Raw genomic sequence first — 16,813 nt, forward strand, 5'->3', positions numbered from 1 at the left:
TTTTCCGCCATTTTGGATTTTGTGGTAAACACATTTGTTGCTTCTTTTGTCACATATTTCATTGAATCTTCACCAAATTTGGTACATCCCATTTTTAGATGACCCCAAACAAAACTTATGAGTTCGTTTTTTTGACATTGCTTACCTGTCTATAATTGGTTACCACAAATTTAAAGGCACAGCCTGATGCACTTAATGGGTAGTAAATCTTCAAATGGTAAATGGGACTGCAACCAATTTTGTAAATGTCGTACATACAACCACACTGCACAAGTGTGACGCATTTGATACAATTGTACAAACAGGTGGCGTTACAGTAACAATATAACATGATATTGCTATAATTCCGTTGTGTTTTACGAAATGAATCTTGGTACACGAGTTCTCCCTGTGCATGTGCTGGACATTTTGAAGCATGACATCAATAGCCCCACCCTGTGTCCATTAATAAATCACCACCATATCTCTTGAACGCGTCATTCAATTACCACTGGTTTTGGGTGGTATCTTCAGGTGTGAATCACCAACACTTTTTGCTGGGACTCTTTCAGAAGCTGGGCCAGCGAGCAGCAGCAGCAGACGCAGCAGTCACACATTTTCTTCAGGAAATGCAAATATTCTTTTTAATTTAATATTGCTTAGATAGCCTATCTGAGGAGCATTTTTCTCCCTTTTGTACTGCTGCTGCTGCTGCTGCAAGATAAAGTTAATTTTAAAAATAAGTTAATTTTTAAAATAATCAGGGTATCCGTTTAGTCATGGCCAGCTAAAACAAAGAAAAACAAATGGTTTTGTAGTTTATGAAATATCTAAGCAAATCTGGCTGGTGCTTTTTTACTAATGATTGAAAAATATACAAATAAATTGCAAAACCAGAGCTGAGAGAGATGCCAGTTCAGGTTGTGCCCCCATAAAAATGAAGTGAAATGAAATTAACATTATGTACTTTTGTCCCTAAATATAGATTATTGTGACACAGTAGTCTGTAGCTGAAGTCTACTCTAAAACTCTGATTTGTCAGTTAATAAGAATCAATTCAATTAATCTGAATATAGAGTTGGATGACTAAGAGCTTTCTCAGTCATATAACTGGCCAATAAGTGTGCACATGCAGCAATTTTACCAGTAACACGCTAGGCTAATATGCAATGACTGGCCACTGATTTAGCGGGTGCTAACAAACATCTTTAATGCAAATTAAATACATCACCCAGACTATAAAAACAAACAGAGCAGTTTCTGTGTTTAACTAAGTAAAAACATGAGAGTTAGATGAAGCTTTTATTTGTGTTAAGATTGTCAGTAACCAGGCACACACAGCACAGATCAAGCATGAGTAGTCATAGAGCTAGCCATGCAAAGGCCTTGTTGCATATGTATGAATGCTACTCTTCTCAGGCTTAACGGCCAAGAGCTGTGGACTTCAAATCTGGGTGCCCAAGGGCACATTATATCGCCTGGAGAGCCTTAGAGAGAGGAAAAGTGTGAGTTTTAATGAATCAAAGTGCAGCAAAGAGTCTATCTTTGTTATAGAAGGCTGATCACCAATATAACAGGGCTTCCATCTGCAGCACAGCAAAATGGGGAACACTTAATTAAAGTGTCTGGGATAGGCAGGGGTCAAATTACTGCTTCCGAGGTCAAGAATTTCAAGTGAGACTCTTGGTTTTCTTTACAAACCAGTAGTGAGGGCATCTCAGAGTCTTTTCTCATGGCAAGCCAGTAAAGTGTTTAACATAGTTTTATAATATAGAGCACAAATTCACTGTGTGTCAGTCAAAATTTGCAAATCATTTTGGCATAAAAACTACACAGGAAAAGTGTCAAGTAACCCAGACAAATTGTTCAATCAATCAATCAAACTTTATTTGTATAGCGCATTTTCTACTGGTTAGTGTGACTGACAAGCTGATAATAAAACAGAACAAATATGAGCAATAAAACAATTTGAGACCAATGCCAACAAGAAATAAAAATGATGAAAGTGTGATAATAGACAAACAAGATTGTTAAACGAGTAAAATGGATAGACGATAAGATAACAAATACAATAGATAAGAGGGAATAAAGAATTTTGAAACATGAATACAATAAAAATAAATAATGGCCATAAAACATTCTAATCTAAAGCCAGACCTGGGAGGTAGGTTTTAAGTTCAGGTTTAAAATATCAGCACTTCCAGCTGCTTTCAGATCCTTAGGCAGACTGTTCCAGCAGAGCATAAAAATTAAAAGCTGCCTCACCAAATGTTTTTGTCTTGCACTTTGGAACAACTAAAGGACTCGTGCCAGAGGACCTGAAGGGCCGTACTGGTTCACACAAGTAGAAGACATGTAGGCTGATGCAAGACCTTGAAGTGCTTCAAAACTAGTCAAAGGAATTGAAAAATGAATACAAAACTGACAAGCAACCAAAGTATGGACTTTGAAATAGGTATGATGTGTCCTAGTCAGCTTGAGAAGCTGTGTTACATGTTAGTGTGTTATGAAATGTTGTGAGTGATGTTATAGTCACAGATTTGAGAGGTCGGGGGATTTTGAGCTGTTTTAGCTTAACAAATGTACTCAAGTGCAAAATGAGGATGATGAGAAATGTGGGCAGAACTCTCTCAACAGGTCCAGCAGCAAGACTATCTGTCATCTGTACACACAGATGCTGCACAAAGCTGGTGATGTTCTGAGAGCAATGTGCTTCCCCTCAGAGGATTCAAAGACAGATCTGAGTACCTTTCGGCCTCAATTTCAGTTCACCAGACAGTGTCACTCACACATCTCTCTTCTACAGTGTCAGTGCTCTCAACTACAAACCTCACATCTTTTGTCTTTATCATAGTGTAGCCACAGTGTCCCCAGTAATCTTCTAGCCGGCAACACTAAACCAAAGCTGCTCTTATGTTTGAAACATAGCTGTATCTCTCTAAAAGCAGAAATATTTGCCACTGAACAGAGGCTGTTCCACGTAAACTAATCTACAACAGAGGCGCATGAAATAATCAAAATCCATATTTGAGAATGTCCAGTGATCAGAAGCAAGCCGTTCATGCAAGATGTTCCCAATTATCATTGATCTCAAACACTGCTGCTAAGAGGAACGATCTAAAACACGTTTTAGTTGTTGTGCAGGTCTGATAATCAGCTACAGGAAATGTAAACTTTACATGCATGCTATTTGTCAATTTTTATATATGTCTTTCGAAGATTATAACCTCATTTTGCCAGGTGCAATACAGTTAGGTAGGCAGGACTTAAAGTAATTCTATGTGGCTAGAAAATAGTTAAACTGGCTGGTGAGGTAGTTTCCCCCAGAAAGATGGAGGATCAGTAAAATCTCTCATTATTCCAGGGAGCTACTATAGGAGAAAGTAAGGAAGCGAGGAGGGAATTTAAACCTCATCTCCCAGACATGTTTTAGTCCACTGTCCAGCTTACAGGCTTCAGTGACAAACCCACTCAGCCCAGAGATAAAAGAGAAGAACCTTAACTTTCAGCCTGAAGAGACGTCTGCCAGCCACCAGTAAAGGATTTCTGCATTTTCATGTCTGAGTTCAGTCTTTCATCAACAAAACACCTGGAGTCACTAACAACCTCTGCATGTGCATTGATCTGTTTATTAGTGTCCTGTACCAGATTATGCCTTACAGGGGCTCACAAGATACTAGACAGCAACAACAACCTGACAGATCATAATATACAGTTCCACAAATACAAAATCACAGAAATGTCCTGTTATGACAAAAACAAAATCCTCCCCATTAAAGAGTCAACTCATCATATCACCATAAGACAACAAAATATTTCTTCAACTAACGTTTTTCATGCAGATGATTCCTCGTGTCACTGTGTAACACAAAATGAAATTCATCCTCAACAACACCGAGATCACAAGAATACATTAACTCTGCTCTTCAGGAATACCTTTCTATCTGGCAGCAGTAAAGTACCAGTTTTTAACTGAGCACACAGGGACCTCTGCCCTCTCCGTAAATTAAATTCTATATATGGTTCTGTGTGGTAATCTGCTTTGATTTGAGCATAGTTTCTAAGCCTTAGCCTTATTCCAGATCTCCCCCTTCCATTGTCCCTTATGAATCTTTAGTAGTTTTTCTTTGACTGTATTTATATTACACTGCAAATGACTCATGATATTAAAATGTAAATCAGAAACAGAAAAATATTGCAGCCACTTCTCCTGACCAAGGATAATTGTCTTCTCTGCCCCAGTTAAAGATCTTTTTGGTCAGCATTTCCTTTGGCAATTGAAGACGTTGGTTCCACAGCTCCACTGTTTCACATCTCTGCTTCACAGGACATGACTCCCATCCCATGTGCCCTTCAGCAGCCCTCTTTGTACCCGAAGAAAGCCCTTCATGGCTCCACTCTAGACAGCATTACAGTCAGAGGCATCCTTAAACCCCCCCTCCACTCCTGCAGCATGAAATAAAACTGAGCACTGAATGATAAAGTTTTGAAAAGGATGAAAAACTAAGGTCAGGACACAATTTCATTCCTTCCATTGCAACCTTGTGCATGTTCATCTATTTCATAATTTTCCATACAAACATACACTAACAGACTTTGACTCAGTCATTAACATCTATTGTCATAAAAGACAATGCAAATACAGCACAGTGTACTTTGTACAGTTTATACATTTATACAGGTTGAGTCAGTCACATGTCATAATGGCATGAGTCATATTTCAATAAGCATGCACTACATAATCAAGTTAAATAGCTACACTGCATATTATTCACTCATTTTAATAGACATACCACATCTAAGTTAATTGCTCCTCTGGCAGCTCAAAGATGTGTTTTCATTAAATGTGTTAATCTTCACAGCAAAGATTATTACAAAGAGATAATCATTTGGATATTATGATCCATGTGAGGACTAAAAATGTAGACCAAAGAAATTTTGATTTGGGAGAAGAGCCATTTTCAACTGCTTCACACACTGCTGGATTCAATCTATTTCAAAGATGGTGCAGCATATTACTGTAATTGCTCATGGATTTTTTTTTCAGCCCTGTCTGTCAAACACAAGCAATGTCACCACCAGATAATGCAACCTTCACTCTGTATTCATTCAGGAACTTTTTTATTTTTAGCACCAATGTTTTTTTTGTTTTTTTTTTACATGGCAGACACTCCCTCTAGATATGGAGAGGGCACAGTCATCCCATAATACCATGCCACAATATCACTCCTATGGAATCTGTTCAGCTGCTTTCAGTTATTTGAAAGTTTGAGCTGTCTGCACACCACAGAGAAGATTTCCCCCCCTGTACTGACAAGTTTCTGTAATATTTCAGAGGCCAAAAAATCTGTTTTGCACTCATGTATTTCCTTTAGGATCTCTATAGCATATATTTTTTACTTATAATCTGTTACCCTTTAATTCATGCAGATTAAACCTTCATTTACACAAAGTATTTCCTGCCCAGGAGACGTGGTTCGTAGAGAAACTTAATGCAAACCTGCCCTCTAGTGACGACATATACTTAATACAATGAGTTATTCTAGGGTTTTACCTAAAACAGTCATGATGCATCTAAACTCCCATTTCCACCTTATGCACTGATCAAACAGTGCATATGAAGCCACAGCTCATGTACAAGTCTGATTCAGTTTAGTAAAAATGTTAGTCAAATATTTATGATCTTGACATTTCAGTGTGAAAAATATGACAACAATGTGATTGCATCCATGTCATGTTAGAGAGCATTGACTTGTGAAATCTGAAGTCCAGTGACTGAAACAAAGACCCTCAGAAAGCTTGAAATTCACTTTGTGCAGATCAGCATCACACAATGAAAACAGAGAGGACGTGTTTCTCAGTTACTCCCTTTTAATTCAAAGTAAAACATGAATATAAAATGATTAAAATCAACATTTATAGACAGGAAGATAAAATATGACATTAACATAAACAAAAAAAAAGAGGAGGTTGCATTTACATTGTGCATTTATACTGTACATTTCATCATTCTTTCCTATTTTAATCTCATTTTACTCTCCGTTACACACTGGGTTAGTTTAGCTACTGTTTGTCTGTACCAGTACTGGTAAATATTAAAATCACAGCCACATAAAAGAACAACAACAACAAAAAAAAACATTTACTGTTATTATACTCCAAAGTTGCTTTGGGTTTCTTGAATGGTACTTTTTCTTCGACAGATTTAAGTGTTATTGTATCAATGGAGGTAACTGCCAAATTAAAGGAGTGATGCAGGGAAATAATGTAAAGAATGAGTACATTCTATACATTTTAATGCAAATAAAGTTCCAGTAGAGACTGTAGAGCTTACAAGGCAGTGTTTTTTTTACAAGGAAGAAGAAGAAGGAACACTGGCGTTCCTTCAGTCAAGCTCCATGAATCTAAACAAAAGCGTCTTGTTGGCTCAAATCATCAACATGTTAGTCTGGTGTTTCCTGTATTTTAGCAGTTACCTGAACAGCAGTCTGGTGACAATAGACATGTTGCTTTAGCGCAACAACAGCATTCTATAAAATAACTGTAAAGAAATGTACAGTGCTGTTGGAAAGTTTGTGAACCCTTTAGAGTGTTCTCTATTTCTACATAAATACGACCTAAAACATGATCAGATTTCTATGCAAGTTCTAAAACTAGATAAAGAGACATCAATCAAACAAATGAGACAAAAACCTCACACCTGTTTGTTTATTTATTGAGGAAAATGATCCAATGTTACATATTTGTGCGCGGCAAAAGTATGTGAACCTCTAGGATTATCACTTTATTTGATGGGGAAATTAGAGTTGGGTGTTTCAATCTATGGGATGACAATCAAGTGTGAGTCTGGGAGGCCATGCCTTATTTAAAGAAGAGAAATCTGGGTCTTCACTGTCAAACTCTGAGCTTCACAACACAGGTCTGTGGAAGTGTGTCATGGCTCAAACAAAGGAGATTTCTGAGGACCTTAGAAGAAGAGTTGTTGATGCTCACCAAGCTGGAAAGGGTTACAAGACCATTTCTGAAGAGTTTTGACTCCACCAGTCGACTGTCAGGCAGATCGTGTACAAATTGAAGACATCCAACACCATTGTTGCCCTTCCCAGGAGTGGTCGAACAACAAAGATCACACCAAGAGCAGGCGTGTAATAGTGCAGGAGGCCACAGGGGACCCCAGGGTAATGTCTAGGAAACTAAAGGTCTCTCTTGCAGTGGCTACAGTCGATGTTAATGAGTCCATCATCAAGAGAACATTGAACATCAATGGTGTGCATGGCAGAGTTGCAAGGAAAAAAGCCACTTCTCTCCAAACAGAACATTGCTGCCATCTATGGTTCGCTCAAGACCACATGGACAAGCTAGAGGGTGATTGGAACAATATTCTGTGAATGGATGAGACCAAAATTGAACTTTTTGGCTTGAATGAGAAGCGTTATTTTTGGCGATGAGCAAACACTGTATTCCTTATCCTTATCCTATCTGTGAAACAAGGTGGTGGTAGTATCATGGTTTGGGCTGCTTTGCTGCCTCTGAACCAGGACAGCTTGCAATCATTGATGGAGCTATGAGTTCTGAGTTGTACCAGCAAATTCTACAGGAAAATGTCAAGGTATCTGTCTGTGAACTGAAGCTCAACAGAAAGTGTGTCATGCAGTAAAACAACGACACTAAACGACAAGTCGTTCTACCAAAGAATGGTTAGAGCAGAAGAAATTTAATGTTTTGGAATGGCCGAGTCAAAGTCCTTAATCCTATAGAAATGCTGTGGAAGGACCTGAAGCGGGCAGTTCATGCAGGAAGCCCACCAACATCCCTGAGTTGAGACTGTTCTATCAGGAGGAATGAGCCTAAATTCCTCCAAACCAATGTGCAGAACTCATAAACAGTTACCAGAAATGCTTGGTTATTGCTGTAAAAAGGGGGTCACACCAGTTACTGAAAGCAACGCTTCACATACTTTTGCCTCCCACAAATATGTAAGATTGGATCATTTTCCTCAAAAAATAAATGAATAAGTGTAATGTTTTCATCTCATTTGTTTAATTGGGTTCACTTTATCTAGTTTTAAGACTTGTGGTAATATCTGATTACATCTTAGGTCATATTTATTGCAGAAATAGAGAAAATTCTAAAGGGTTCACAAACTTTCAAGCAGCACTGTATGTAATATAAAGATGTCAAAAATTTGAATATGATACACAGTGATAGAGTAAGCTTGTGGAGCATAAAGTTGCAGGCTAGGGCGATGTGAGGACAGCAAGCTGAGTGCTGGGGTTCAGTTTCAGTGCATCACACTTTGTAGTGTGCTCTTTTTCAGCATGGAAAAAAAAAAGATATTTTAGAACAGGAGACAAAATAAAAAGAAGCAATGGCACAGGAACGTAATTATCCACTCAACCTGATTATACTTGATTAGAAAATATACTGAGTTTGGATCCTTCAGTTTTTGAACTTTTACTAAGGTCTCAATATGACTCTTAAAAAGTGTTTGTTAGACATTACCCTAAAAGTACCAAAACATTATTGAAATCATTTTTTACTTCATAAAAGCGACTGTAGCAAATTAACTGATGAGCACAGTCTAGATAGGAAGGAAGGGCGTAGCAGTGCACTGGCGATTGTTCCCTTGTATTGCACTGAAACATTTTGGCAATAAACCCATAGGCACAAAGCTAACTAACCAACCGGGCAGCGAGTCCCAGCCGCCTACAGACTATGAACTAGCAGGACTCACAAGCATCTATGTCGGCTTAGTCACTAAACACAGGTGTAATACTGTCTATATTGGATTTGAAGTGATGCCTGGGGATAGTGGAGTTTGATTTATACTCTGCTCCTGAACCCTGCCATGAGTCCACTTCATGAACAGCACTGAGAACAGAATAAGCAGATAATAGTGCAAATAAGAAAGCAGGGCGTCCATCTGTCAAAGACTGGCAACTGGAACAAAAACATCTCACAGTGCTCACAAGTAGAGCTGAAACTACAACTTACTTTCATTATCCATTAATTATGCTGATAATTTTCACTGTTAATCGATTAATCATTTGGTCTGTAAAATATTAGACAATAGTGAAAAATAATGACTTCAATTTCCTGAAGGTCAAACAGCTTGTTTTGTCTTTCCATCAGTCCAAACACAACATATTCACACAACACAAAGCAAATCCTCAGAATTGAAAAGATGAAACCAGATGAAAATTTAGCATTTTTTCTTGGAAAAAAAAAAAAATAAAAAAAAATAAAAAAATAAAATGATGAATCAATTATGACAATAGATTATTTTTCTGGCGACTGACTAACAGATGAATGGTTTCAGCTCTACTCATAAGTGCCACGTCTGTTTTAGCAGCAGTGGCTGACACCCAACCACAACCAGCTGATGCATCTAACATGTTCAATGCAGTCTGTTCAAAAATAAATACTCTATAAGCGTGCCTATTTCTGATGAAAGCCTTGGAATGTATGAAAATATTCGAAGCATTGTCTTATACAAATACGCAGCCTTTCATGTAGAGCATTTCACTGAAGAAATGGTGTTCTTCTGTTTAATATGTAAGAGACACTGCTTGTTGTTGTTTTTTTTTTTTTAATCAAGAGGCAACTTTTTTTTTTTAATTAAATCCAAATGTTAAGAGCCATTTCTGAGCTGAGGGCATGGCGGCAAAGTTATTTTAAATGTCACCTTCCTGTGAGGAGACATAGAGAAATGTACTGTAAGGAGCTATTGTTTACCCACTCTAGAAACCTACTGTACGACTACAGTTTCTGCACAGCGCAAATCTTCCAGCTGAATAAGTAGTTTGGAGGAAAGATCATGTTCATGTTAGAAATACATACTGTACATTCATACACACAAGTGAATTCAAGATATTGGTCAAACAGTATTTGCAAATGATATTTAAGTGCATCTAATGGGTGAAGTTTGCCCCACTAAACTGTATAACAAATGCCAAAAAAAAAAGGAAGTTAAGCACTTAAAAGTCAATTTTGTGCATTTTTTTTTTTTTTTGTGACAAAGAAACTAGCCGACACTGTCTAACCAGTCTTAATGTGGTAAACTCCACCCGGCTGGTACTTCAAGATGGTTAAAACAAACACTCAGAATTACTTGCAAGTACACTGAGCCTGGTCTGACTGTTTGTTCCCTTGACACACACACACACACACACACACACATACTGTCATATTTCAAAGCCTCTCTCATTGTCTCTCACACACAAACACACACACATCCTGAAAAACACTGCAGCGCATTCTATCTTGATGCAAACAGATAATATTCACATTCAGAATTTGCTGACAATTTCTGCACTGTCTTCGCTCAGACACTCACTAACACCAGGGTGGAGCGCGTGTGTCGGGCTTTAGCTGTCGTCTTCCTCGGTCTGGGTCCTCTCTGGGTTGGAGGAGCCCTCGAAGCGCTGGGAGGCGATGACTGCTTGGTGAGACATACTCTTCCTCACTATGTCACCTTTCCTCCACAGGGTGATCTCCTGCAACATCATACAAGACTTATTATATACATGATGGTATTAAAGGACTGTGCCTCGCATCTACCCTGCTAGGAGCTGTGACTGTGACTTGTTTGAAGCCAATCATGGTCCAGTATGAAGTGATGTAATTTTCTGAACTTACCGGACTGTTCTAGCTGTTCTTTGATTTGTCTTTATCCACTTAGTCATTATATCCACATTACTGATGATTATTTATCAAAAATCTCATTGTGTAAATATTTCATGAAAGTCCTCCCTATAATATTGTTGCAAAATCAATATAGAGGTATTTGGTCAAAAATATTGTGATATTTGATTTTGTACATATTGTCCAGCTCTATCTTGTGTCCAGCAGTGAAACTTTTAAAATGAACAATAATTCATATTGCATATTCATGGATTCTATATTATTTCATTATAATAAAGGCAGAAGGAGGAGATGTAGTTTTTAATAACATTATCTTTTAATCAATTTTGTCTACTAAATGTCAAAAAATTCAGTGAAAGTAAAAAACTATCATCTTCACAATATCTCAAGACTCAATGTGACATCTTCAAATGTCTTGTTTTGTTCAACCAGCCACCAGTAAAACCCAAAGATATTTCATTTAATATCTCATTGTAAGAGAAATGACTGAAGTGAATAATCCATTATCAAAATAGTTGATGATTAATTTTTTGTTTATCATCTAATCTTTGCAGCTCTAGTTAGAATGAATGTGCATCTCGGGCTGATGAATTGATAAATCATAACAAAACTGATTCTTGTAAATGGTCTTGTTCTTGTAATAGTCTTGTTGAATGTACTGAAAACAGTTTATTCAACAGAATAAAGTGGCACTTCAGCATATTAGTATTGCACTTCCAGAAGAAAAGAAGAGTCATAACTGAAGCAGAGGCCGACATATCCTGATTTTTAGTCTTGCTGGATCCTTCATTTCCCATAATGCAAATCCATAGTCTTTCTTTAGACCTCCCACTTCTTTCAAACCCCACATCTCCAGTTTGTGTTGCAGGCCTTCTGTTATAAGCTTTCATATCAATCAACTTTTGAAAACTCCCTTCAGACTCACAGAGGACATTATACAACTGTTTTCTGTTAAGAAATGAAGCACCAACAGCTGGAGCAGTCACACTCCTTGTTTTAGCGAACAGATCGCTTCCGAGCCGATGTGAGGCCATACAGCAGCATGTGTGTACCTGCTGTTTGAAGTAGCGTCTTTCCTCCTCGTCTATGAGGACCAGGTTGAGGTAGTACCGCACCGAGAACTTCTTGTTAATGTCCCTCATGGTGGGCGTCATCTCGTAGCCTGCTAGAAACAGCCTGATGGGGATGGACTCTCCTGTAGAACAAGTCACAAGCAGATGTAGTCGCAACAGAAACACAGCTGATTACCAACTGCAGACAGTAAGACCTTTATTATTACCTCTGACCGGTGCACCGTCCATGATTTCATACTTCGCCATGGTGTCATTCTCGTGGTAGACGTTGGGCCCCGTGCCGGTCGTCTCCCGCTTGATGATGTCAATCTCCATGTGTTTGATTTTAATCCTCACCAGCAGAAAGTAAATCTTTCCTACTATCACATCTTTTAGGTGATACCTGCAAGCAAATAGCATCATCTGTCAAACACTCTCTCCTGCTTTTGGGCAGTAAAATTTGTCCTGCAGTTCATTTTTAAACAAGTACAGTTCAGATTAAAGAGAAGAAGTTATTTTAATGGATTATTGTACAAACAAAATCATACTTGGACTTGTTGTACTCAAACTCTATGTGTAGACAGTCCTCGATCCCCACTTCCATCTTGATGGAGGAGTTGATGTCAGGGTAGGTGCTGAGTGTGTGAACCACTATGTCCAGCTCTTTGTTGATGTCATTCAGTCTCCGGCTTACTGTGGCCCTCAGGAAGTAGCTGGAAGCAAACGCAGAAAATGTGCTCATCAGATCATATAGCTGTGAAACAGCCAGGGAGTGTCCCTGATAGGCTGTACTGCTCAAAACAATTCTGTACTACTATCAAATAAAAAGTGTATCGTGTAATAATTCACACCGAGCACACAGTAGCAGCTCACCGTAACTTGACATTCTGGCCAGTGTAAGACTCGTAGGGTTTCTCCACATGCGTGAACTCGAAGTCAAACGTCTGTGACTGTGTGAGCTCCCCTGGTCGAGCCAAGTCTTTCACAAGAGACACAAACTCGTGGTGGTTTCCTCTGTCATAGTAAAGCTCTGGAAAAGACACATTAATAGCATCAGACAGCCGCAGAGGAGCACTTTTATTCATTCTATCCTTCAATGCTGACAGCTGCAACCAGCCAGGATTTGATCTGAAGACAGAGGAGAACTCTAACCCATAGACTATATCAAGTCTTTACAGTGTTTTATGATGGAGTGACATCATAATTCATCCACTACAGCTCTAAACATTATAACATGTTATTTATTTCAGTTACTTTTTTTTAACATAGCCACCTCTCAGGCTGCCCTTTCACCCATCTACGCCCCTCCTAATTCAAAGTACCTCTTCTAATTCAGAGACAGAGAAAGGTTAACTCAATAATAGGGAAAGGAAGGTTGCAATGATAATTCAATTTTTTAAATGCATTTATGCTGTTAGTGCTTGGCAAGGACACAGTAAGAGAAATTCCTTTCTGTTGCTGCTAAATGTGTCTTTAAAGGACCAGTGTGTAATATTTAGTGGCATCCAGCAGTGAGGAGAGCCTACGCTGGCTGTGAAACTTGTGAAAAATGCAAAATGTCCTCTCTAGAGCCAGTGTTTGATTTGTCTGTTCTGGGCTACCGTAGAAACATGGCAGTGCAACATGGCGGCCTCCACAGAAGAGGACCTGCTCATTCTAAGGTAACAAAAACACAGCTCTTATTTTAATTAAAAAACACACTTATGAATATTATATTCCATTTCTGCCAAGTCTGTTACACTAAATTCTACACACTGCACCTTTAACCTTCACTAGACAGACTGCATTCCTGAAAAAAAAGAAATAGAGAAGCATGTATCCTTGAAAGGATGCAAAAGCAGTGTGGCTGTAGTTATCTTGTATTAATCAGCTGTTAGGCTTTACACACTGTGACCTTTGTGCAATTAGTTGCAGATTTCAAATGGAACTTTTGCTGAAAGTGAAAGTTCACCATGTAAAGGGGACCTTGTCCTCTAAGAACACACAATGTGACTTTGTAAGACTTATGACACTGTAACAAAATCAGAGCATGTATTATTACATTTATTTTTAACTGATTGTACATGATGCAACCTGAATTATTGTGGTAGAAGAAGTATTCAGATCCTTTACTGAAGTTCAAGTAGGTATACAACAAAAAAATCTGTAAAAGTCCTGCATTCAAAATCTTACTCAAGTAAAAGTAGAGAAGGATTATCAGCAAACTGCACTTAAAGTACAATCAGAGTAGTATAAAAATACACTATTAGTGTTAAAAATAAATAGAAATAGACAGACTGTTTATTGTCTCTACAACAATATTGGAGCCTCTCAGCCACACGAATAAGCAGCATCAGGGAAGTTTAATAACTTCGAATGAGTTCTTATTTAACATTAGTCTGTGTGTGAAGACCATCAGTCAGACTGAGAGTGACAGCAGGTTCTGATACCGTCTTTACAGTTTTAATACTGGACCTACCTTTTTTGGTATATATTTAGTTTGTGTCTTTCGGTTCCTCAAGCTGTATTTATGCTACTTGATGTTGCAACAGACTGATTCACCCTCATTCTGACAGACTGATTCAGAATGAGGGTGTATCAGTTCTCCAGTGGAGTCTTGTCTTTATGATAGTGATACAGCAAAGGTCAGTTTATGGCACCAGTTGTGGTGGACCATAATCTAACAGAATGCTTTCACAGTGTAGGCAGTACAGTAACATGGCTCTCCACCTCTGAAGAACTACAACATGATGGAGTGTTCTTAAACCTCACAGTGATTGTTTCACACAGTAATTACAGAGTGATAAGAAAAGATGGCTGACATATGTTGCTACACACACTTCATTACTGATAACCATAATAACTACTGTACATGCATGTGTTTACTTGTTGATTCAGTTTCTATCTGCAGACATGATGGATGTATTGTGAGGACAAGGGGGACACTGAGGCTCCATGTTTCTAAATGCTGATTATGTTCTGCATAATCATTTGTAATGTTCAGTTTGCTGAGAGCACAAAAGCAACTTTTATCTTCAACCTCCAACTAATTACAATCATGTGTAACTGCAGCCCTGGACTTCCATCTGTTAACTACTTGTTATATGACAGTAACTGCTACTTCAGAGCAACATTTTTTAAAAAAAATTAAGGGTGAAAGGTCAACCAGATATCCAGCCAATGGCTGATGTGTCAGCTGATGTGTTAGCTCCGCACTCATATCTGTCACGAGACCTGACACTTCAAACTGACACTTGTTACGACATTACAGTGGTGTGTTGTGGACTGCTGTGAACTTTAAGTGGTTGAACATGCTACGTATTAATATAAACTGAATAAACTCCACCGTGTAGCTAGCTTCCCAACACCTCCTGCCAGACTTTGGCTGCTTCTCTCGGCGGGCTGAGAGTGAACCGCAGGCCCGCCAGCTGCTCACCTATCTGGCCGATAAACTCGATCTTGATGCCGTTGTGCTCCAGCCTCTTTCCCGGGTACTTGAGCGTAACGTTGACCTTTCCCGACACCGTTTCACCGTCGTAAAAGAGGAAATATTTGTCCTTCCTGCCATCTTCGCTTTTATGCTCAGCTTTCTTTCTCGTTTCGGCGTCATTCAGAACTATATCGATGTCCGCACTTTGACCAAAACCGAAGAAGCTCATGGCTGCTCGTCAGTAAACCTCCGTCACCGGAACCTGCGGGAAAATGCGCCTCCGCTTCTCTAAAGCAGCACGCTGTAGTTTCTCCTGGTTTCACTGTGAGATGTCCAGTGCAAACCGTGCAAACTGCTTCCCAGATTATTGAATATTTCGAGTTACAACCGGTTGACTGCGCATGCGTGCACAGTCATGTGAAGCAAAACTGTATTTATCAAACGAGTTTTTTCTTTTCATTATCTTTTTTTTTCTTTTGATATACATCATACTCACAGTGCTAAACTAAAACAACGATGTGGTTTATTATAACTTTCATGTCCTGACATTTTTACTACATGTCTGCGATTTTACGGCGCAGTATCAACAGGCGGAACAACCGTGGTTGTGTCTGGGGCTTTGCTGCCCGGAGTGAAGTCTGTCAGGTGCTGTAGGCTGCATGTGATCCACATTTATACTTCAGCAGGGGTTCACAACCTTCGCACCGGTATCCCCTTAACTCAAATGAGGCAATGTCTACCTGTGACCCCCACACTACAAGCTGTGGCCTTAATGTGGAGTTATGAGCAGTTCAACTGAGTCATTTTTCTTTCTCAGATTGTTTCATTAACATGATTTTTAGAAACCCAAAGAGGTGAAAGTATCCCATGAAAAGCAAAAATTGATTTAAATTTTTTTTTTAATGAGATGAAGGCAGAGTCTGATTAGTAGATGATTCTTATCCTCAAAAATATCATCTACAGCTTACAGCACAAGCTCATTAAGTACTCAGAAGTGACTTACAGAAGACAGACTCTGTGTGCTTCTGCAATGAGCCAGACAGGATGTCATACACTGTAAAAATAATATTCTTTGACATAAGTAAAGATTATAGGTTGTTATGATCTATTAAATCATTAAGATGAACCAAACTTTTCTCTGATAACTTCACTTCACTTGTGTTCTGTAGTTGTGGAGTTTGTTACATGTTTAGTGAATCAGACTTCTCTATGGTGTAAAATCCTAATATTCTGTAATATTAAACCAACCTGTCTTTAATCATGAACTCAAGTTTAAGTAGATCACTTTATCAAGTTCAGTATTTATTTATTTATTTTTTAATTGAAATTTCTAATTTCTAACAAGTGAAAGTGAAAATTCAAAGTTAGATCAACTTTAAGAGAAAACTCAAGAAATTAAGTTAAATTGTCTGACTTTGTGACTTCAGTGTATTAATGTACCTGGAGGTCTTCTGTTTCTGAGTGTGTATGTTCAGTTTAGGATAGATGAAGACTTCATACATCCACTGCTGCATTACACTGCACTTGAATTGAAAACCATTGTTACTGTGTATAATGACTTCAGTACATGTGGAGAAACATTATGACTTTATCATATTTTCAAGATCCAATATTTTATTTTAATCTCAATACACTAGTGATGATGACAACACTTGGCAGCATGTTGTACTAGTTATAAACACAAGAGGTCAGGAGTGCACAGTTTTCTTCATTTAAGCTCTATTAAGTT

At 38.4% G+C, this 16,813-nt stretch overlaps 1 protein-coding gene across 1 annotated transcript; it reads right to left on the reverse strand.

Annotated features, from left to right (window-relative positions):
• Positions 1 to 8,801: 8,801 nt before the first annotated feature.
• On the reverse strand, positions 8,802 to 15,456 carry vps26bl (vacuolar protein sorting 26 homolog B, like). Its single transcript, XM_042432336.1, has 6 exons — positions 15,091 to 15,456; positions 12,549 to 12,705; positions 12,224 to 12,388; positions 11,903 to 12,078; positions 11,676 to 11,818; positions 8,802 to 10,475 (listed from the first exon to the last, which is right to left on the reverse strand). The coding sequence occupies exons 1-6, from the start codon at positions 15,311 to 15,313 to the stop codon at positions 10,347 to 10,349; spliced, it is 993 nt and encodes a 330-aa protein (XP_042288270.1). The 5' UTR covers positions 15,314 to 15,456; the 3' UTR covers positions 8,802 to 10,346.
• Positions 15,457 to 16,813: the final 1,357 nt, after the last annotated feature.

Source organism: Thunnus maccoyii, chromosome 13 (genome assembly GCF_910596095.1).
Source record: "Thunnus maccoyii chromosome 13, fThuMac1.1, whole genome shotgun sequence".
Taxonomy (NCBI): Eukaryota; Metazoa; Chordata; class Actinopteri; order Scombriformes; family Scombridae; genus Thunnus; species Thunnus maccoyii.

What these genes read in the sequence shown, in the direction of transcription:
- vps26bl (XM_042432336.1), bottom strand. Translation starts at nt 15,313, where the DNA reads ATGAGCTTCTTCGGTTTTGGTCAAAGTGCGGACATCGATATAGTTCTG. An exon ending in CGAGTTTATCGGCCAGATAG is followed by an intron (nt 12,706 to 15,090) that starts GTGAGCAGCTGG and finishes TGTCTTTTCCAG; the next exon opens with AGCTTTACTATGACAGAGGA. An exon ending in TTTGAGTACAACAAGTCCAA is followed by an intron (nt 12,079 to 12,223) that starts GTATGATTTTGT and finishes ATTTGCTTGCAG; the next exon opens with GTATCACCTAAAAGATGTGA.